Source organism: Argentina silus, assembly GCF_951799395.1.
Source record: "Argentina silus genome assembly, chromosome: 2".
In the NCBI taxonomy this organism is placed as follows: domain Eukaryota; kingdom Metazoa; phylum Chordata; class Actinopteri; order Argentiniformes; family Argentinidae; genus Argentina; species Argentina silus.
This window is the reverse complement of record NC_139656.1, coordinates 8334610-8341282: the sequence shown is the minus strand read 5'-3', so window position 1 is coordinate 8341282 and position 6673 is coordinate 8334610. Positions and strand designations below refer to the sequence as shown.

Genomic DNA, 6673 nt, shown 5'->3' with positions numbered 1-6673 from the left:
GTGTGTTTGGAGGGAGAGGATTAAATATGGATCTGCTTTGAGAAGGGATCAGAGGCGTGTTAATTTGGCCACCAGCACTCAGTGATAAGGCCCTGGGCTTACGTACGTATATGGAACATGTGTGGCTTTGATACGGTGTGTTGTTAGCCCAACTGGAAGACTGTGAAGTGTCTACTGAAGCCTACAGATGATTGCAAACCTTTGCATCATTATAATCCAAAACAGAGGCCCCCTATGAAAGTGCAGCTCTGGGGAGGCTCTCTTGGATCATACCGCATGGGATGGGAAAGGCACTGCTGCCCTAACACATCTACTGTGAAAGCTATGCCTGTTATAGCTAATGCCAAACTATCTGTGACTTTACTGTCTGACAACCATATAAACCCAACTGACTACCATTACCACCCAAATGAATAGAATACCCTCACTCACACCCTTCATCTGTGTTCTCTCCACCCCCCGCATCACCCCACCCCAACGCTGGCTCAAGGGGAATCAGAGAGAAATGTTTCTAGCTGTGTTTTCCCTGCTGCTTAGAGATAAGAGCATATTTGGAATCACTCTCTTTGAATTAGGGAGAGTCATCCGCTGTGCTCTTACATTTACAGTGTGGATTTAAAAAACACACTGTGGGGCGAGACATATGCAGGGCCATGATAATTTGCTGCATGGAAATTGTCTTTGCCAAAGACTCATTTGTACTTCCTGATGCCCCCTCTCCCTCATCTGTCTGAGAAAGCCTCCTCCCCCCTCCCCCCTCCAGCTGCGCTGGTTGTCCTTCAGAAGAACGAGGGATGAGGGAAGTAGGACAGGAGGAGGAGTAGCGTCTGTATGCTGAGGGATGAAATGCAGGAGCTGCTGACAGAGCCTGGCTGATGTGAAGAAAGAGAATAGCAGGAGTAGATTTACCCAGAGAGGTTGCAGACAGGGGGAAATGTCACTGCTCGTCAAATAACAGTGTTAACGAAACAGGAGACAGATGTGTGTGTGTGTGTGTGTGTGTGTGTGTGTGTGTGTGTGTGTGTGTGTGTGTGTGTGTGTGTGTCAGTTAAGTAGTGACCAGCTCTAACAGCTCCTCACTCTTAGGTGACTCTAGATCACTGATGGGCAGAAAGACAACCTTCCTTTATCACTTGGCATGTGCAACAAGCAGGCACATCTTAACACAAACTAGCAGCCTCTTAGTCTCCTCTAGCATCCATGTAGCATCCCTACACTATGACACCACATGGCTACTTTATGATACTGTACTAGCACCAGGGGTTCTTTAACACAAGGTTACCACTGTCACAGTAGCCATTACTGTTATGACTGTTGGTGTTGGCAAAGACACTAAGCATGTAATCCAATCCACTAATAGCCATCCATGGAAAATGTCGACACGCGACAGGGAGAATCATTCAGTGTCCTATTTTAGAGAGACCTGAGACCTATTTTAATGACTCATTTTGAATGCACATATCATAATGATTCATTAACATACAATTCTGTGATAAGTGGAATCAAAATGTCCAGACACATCTCTGTCAGTTAATATGACACATCAAGGTCAATATTCAGGCCATCAACAAACAATGTGTACCAGAAGTATGTTATTTCCTAAAAGGTTGAGGTTTAGTGGGTAATACAGTGGACCATTCCAAAACACAATTGTTCAATCTACTGTAGAGACATTCACTATTAAATTAAAGTAAAGACAGATGGTGTAAAACATTTTTCTCAAGCATATCTAATGAACTCTTAAACTCATATTAGTTATGTCTAGGGATAACGCGTCATACTCTAGGCGTGGTGATCAACCACACTAGACAATTAACAGATCTGTTACAGTAAATATCCCTACGCCTGCAACTGCGACTGAAAAAAGCGCTAGCTCGCAACATTGTAGCGGCGAAAATCGATGAGTAAAACACGGACATTGCAAAGCGCGGAGCAGCAGCGAGGGTTGATGAATACAATTATTTGTTTTCTACACAGCCAGTTAATGCACAACTCATTGCGTACGGTGGTCAAACAACCGTACGCACTGGACGCAAACACAAAAATATGGCCAAAGACAACGACAAGTTAATCTGTTTTATTTCAGACAGCGTATGCTCAAGGAAGCTGTTCTTCATTGATGCGCGAACATCCCTGCTGTCGCGAGCTTGCTGGCTAACTTAATTCCTATTTTATGAATAAGCTCCTAAATGGTTCTTACCTTATTAGTCTCTCTATCAGAAATATGGGAGTTGTAAAAAGGCTTTCAGCGACTCTTCTGTATTTCGGACACCGTGCGATGCTGAGCTGTGCCGTCCCCCTTGTGCAGGATTTGTCCCTGGATGCCGAGCTGACTGTTATCTCGCTTCTGTGCTTGGTGGTGCTGAAGTGGACAGCGCACTAAGCAGCAGCAGAGTCTAAAAAACAGTGTTCCGTGCATGCCCCACTGCTTAGCACCCTCTCCCGGATGGGAGGGGCTTTTTCATCTTCGAACAGTACAAACATGTTTTCTAAAATACATGGGTCTGAAGAGCAACATTTTCTGGACGTGTACAATTAGATAGCGCCATCTAGCGTGATCATTTCGAATTCACACCGGGATTAAAGTATGCTTCAAACCTATGCTTCAAACCCCCATTTGGAATTTAAGTATTTTATGCTTCAAGCCTGTGACTCGAGTTTTTCTTAAATTCTGTCCTCTGCTCTCAGTGGAATAGACTTTTGTGAGTCACCTTAGCAAACAAACATGTCAAGAGATCATGGAAATGAATATGTATTAAGAAAGGGACAGAGAACTGACCAAAGTCAATTTGCAATATGCAATGCAATAACCTGAGATAGACCATTGGCAATGATAAAGACAGACAATTTGCAAAGATACATTAGGAATTTGTTTTCATACTGGTATGTTGTTTCAAAAGATAACAATGTCTGAATTGAAAAGCACACATTTTATTGGGACAATAAAACACAAAGAAATCCTTAAGAGTTCATTATCTGATGTAAGCCTATAGAAATGTTATAGCTGGATTATAATGAAGATAGATAGATAGCTTTGGAATGTTTGGTCTTATTATTGGAGTACATTAATTCAGGATACTCGAGATGGGTATGCCATCTCCAATCCTCATATGTTTTGTAATGGAGGGAGTTGCTCTGCCATGCCCTCTCTTAGGTATCATAAGATTCCAATGGATTCCACAGGGTCACATGGTCTGAGTGTTGTCCCTGGTCATATGCAGTGTGGACTGGTCCTGGGCAGGGTGGCTCTGGGTGACAGCCTGAGTGGCCTGTTCTGGGACCAGGCTGGGGTTTGTCAGAATGGACGTGGACGTGCTGAGGAGACGGAGTGAACTCAGGACCACTGAGGACACACACACACACACACACACACACACACACACACACACACACACACACACACACACACACACACACACACACACACACACACACACACACACACACACACACACACACACCGAATCAGGTTGGAGAGAGAGAGCCAGACACAGATAAGAAGACAGTCAGACAGGATGAGTAACAGAAAGACTGAATGGTTGTCAGACAGATCGATCTGACTAATAGTAACTGATGAAGTAATGGACTGGTCTGGTGGACTCACTGGGTCTGAGAGCAGGGAGGGAGCAGTGCTGGTCCAGCCAGGACAGGGTGGTGCGGCACAGGTCCTCCACACTGGCTGTGGACACCATCCCATTATAGGACTCAAACAGGGGCTCTATGATGATGCTGAACTGAGCTTGTGTTGAGGAAAGTATAGTACTTCTGACAATACACAGTGACAAAACTTCCATATGACCTTTTATACAAATTATACATTTCTTTACTTCTTCTCTGACTTTTCAAATGTGAATGTGCCACCTCTTAAGCTTCTCCCAATGATCCCCAATGAGCAGAGATAGACATAAGAAGGATACAATCCAAAACTTCCAGTTCTGTAGTGTCTGTGCCCGGACATAATCTCTGAACTTCTCCCTCATGTGGTCAAAGCGTTGGCGGGTGATGGGCACACCGGTAGCAGGCAGCTGCTGTTGGCAAACACTGCATTGGGAAAGAATTGGTATGATCATAAACACACACACACACACACACACACACACACACACACACACACACACACACACACACACACACACACACACACACACACACACACACACACACACACACACACACACACACACATTAAATATGGTGTTCTCACTTGATGGCAGAGTTGAGGAGCAAAATCTCGTCCCTGAGTCTTTGGGCCTCCTCGTGCAGCTGGGCCCTCTCCTGTTGCATCTTACTGATGTACTCAGCTGTTTTATGCAGTGTGGTGGCCTTGCTGATCTGTGGCAGTGGACAGAGGAGTGAGGTGTTCAAAACCTCATTGATTCTTACACCTAATAAATACATTGCTAATGAATACATTTGGATGATTTGGGTTGGATACTTCTCATTGATACTACTCATTACAGCTTCCTATCCACAGCACCACTATGCCTTGAGCAGTGCTTGAGGTGGAGCTTTGAGTTTCAGCTGCAGTACCTTTATACTTGGCTGAGAGTTCAGTGTTGTCACAAGGCTGTGTAGTGTGTCAAATCCCATCTTTATGTTGAAACGCCTCTTCTGCTCAGCGGAGATGTGAGTTATCCTCCTGGTCTCTGTCTGCAACAAACACTAAACTCAAAAACAGTACTAATACACTTAGATGCCACTGCTGTGTCAACACATAAACCATGAATCTCGTTTATTCTGCAGTGGACTGCAGAGAAAAAAAGGAAGATACCTGCTAATTATCTAGTCCTTGAATTGGGCTTTGGGAGATAAATAAACTATGATCTTAGATGTACTTCCTATTGTTGGTAATCATTCATGTCTATGGGAAAACAATGTTATTATTATTATTATTATTATTATTATATGAAATGCAGAGTGGTTTTACCTTGTTTGACTCCATCTTGCCATGTCCAGGTAAGGAGTGTGGGGACTCAGGATTGGAGGCTTTCTCTAGTTGATTAGTTGGGGATGATTGACCTGAGTTTCCTGAAAAATTCACTGAAAACACAGAGAGCAGGGTAAACCATAAGTGTCAAACATTACATGAGGTGATTAATAGATTTTTTTTTTTATCTGAGACCATACATCATGATAAATTAAAATTGAGAGACAAACGAAATATCAATGACGAGCATGTTACAGTATTACTTACTATTGCTAATCAAATTTGGACCTATGAGTCATGTCTGTCCATTAGAGAAATCTAGAGTAATGGAATCCAGACAAAGTACCTGTTAAGCTGTTTCTCTCAGTGCCATAGATCTGTACTGGGGAGAGTTTCTCTGTCTTGGGGATGAGGAGGGGTGTGTTGGTGTGTATTGTGCCCTGGGTAAGCAGGTCAGAGACTGATGAGCCTCGGGACGTGCTGGTGTGGGGCCCAGCATTCCCCAATGTGGAGGTGTGGCAGTGCAGTGGGGTTAGAAGTGGAATCCCAGAGGACCAGGGAGATCCTGGCTGCATCTGGGATGTGGCCCCTCCAATACGCATGCTGCTGCTTGACTGCTTACAGTAACAGAACAAAATTCTCCACTTAAAAGTAGTACTATTACTGTATCTCCTGAGAGGATTTAATGATTGTAAACAGTATATCAGACATAATTAAGGATTCATTAGAAGTATGTTGAAAAACGACTTAAAATAACATATGATTAATTATTGTTGGCTTTGATTCAAGTACACCATATGTTAGATAATGCAGTTAAAAGGTTTGAATTATTTATTTGATGTGAAACTCACTGTGTTAAGCACACACATATGATTACAAGGGTGGAACATGTAGGAAAACTGTGCCTTAATTTAACCATTAATAATTAAACTACAATGCAGTGGTGACACTTTAAATGTTGAGCTTACTGGAGAGTTGGGAGAGGTTGACCTGTGTCCTTTGGTTCCCACTAGAGTTGCATCAAATCCCAGTGTTGGTTTGCCTACAAATAAGACAGTCCAAAGTTAACTGTGCTGACTATTTTCATTATTTGATATTTGATGGTATGGAACAGTCAAGTTAAGGTATTGTTGATATTGTTGTAGATGAAAAAGTAGAGAGAGGATATACTCACGTTCTTGGGTGCTGGTAGACAGTAGCTTAGCTAGGCAGCTGGTCTGAGAAGGGGATGCAGATGGGGCAGCCATGCGGGCCACCGTCCTCCCCCCTGCTGTCTTCTGCTTGTGCTTCCCTCTGCTGCCTGCCACACCCACCTGCTGTGGGGTTGGGAAACAGTGGGCCATGCTGAGAGATGGTAGGGCAGCGTGTGCTGGGGCAGTCGCCATAGAGGGGTATCCCTGAGAGAGACAGGGGGTTGTTGGGTACATGTCTCCCGTTGTGGGGTAACTGTGGGCCTGGGGGTCTGATCCCAAAGCACCCATAGTGGAGGCTGTGTGGGTGATGACGGTGGAGGTCACAGCGCTGGTTGTGGTGGCATGGTAACCGTACTTGTGACATGGAGGTGGATATAAAAAATGGCTGTCTGGGGAGACAGGCTGTATGTTTGTGGTTGCCATGGAGACTGCAGTACCAGGGTAAGGCTGATGTCCGTAGGGCATGGCCCCTGACACCATGCTGGGAGTATGGAACTCGCTATAGTCCTGTTGACCTTTGAACTTGGGTTCCGGGGCCACATTGCTGTGGTTG

General features: G+C 44.3%; 1 protein-coding gene across 1 annotated transcript in view; it reads right to left on the bottom strand.

Annotated features, from left to right (window-relative positions):
• Positions 1–3185: 3185 nt before the first annotated feature.
• The window catches only part of mlxipl (MLX interacting protein like), a gene marked incomplete at both ends in the record, with an annotated part of 13425 nt that continues 9937 nt past the window's right edge, over positions 3186–6673 (bottom strand). Inside the window, 9 exons of the mRNA XM_083695097.1 lie at positions 3186–3343; positions 3605–3734; positions 3918–4041; positions 4205–4332; positions 4531–4650; positions 4928–5040; positions 5274–5544; positions 5896–5969; positions 6102–6673. The exon at positions 6102–6673 is cut by the window's right edge and continues 98 nt beyond it. Coding sequence (XP_083551223.1) covers positions 3186–3343; positions 3605–3734; positions 3918–4041; positions 4205–4332; positions 4531–4650; positions 4928–5040; positions 5274–5544; positions 5896–5969; positions 6102–6673 — 1690 coding nt within the window. The remainder of the gene's footprint in view (positions 3344–3604; positions 3735–3917; positions 4042–4204; positions 4333–4530; positions 4651–4927; positions 5041–5273; positions 5545–5895; positions 5970–6101) is intronic.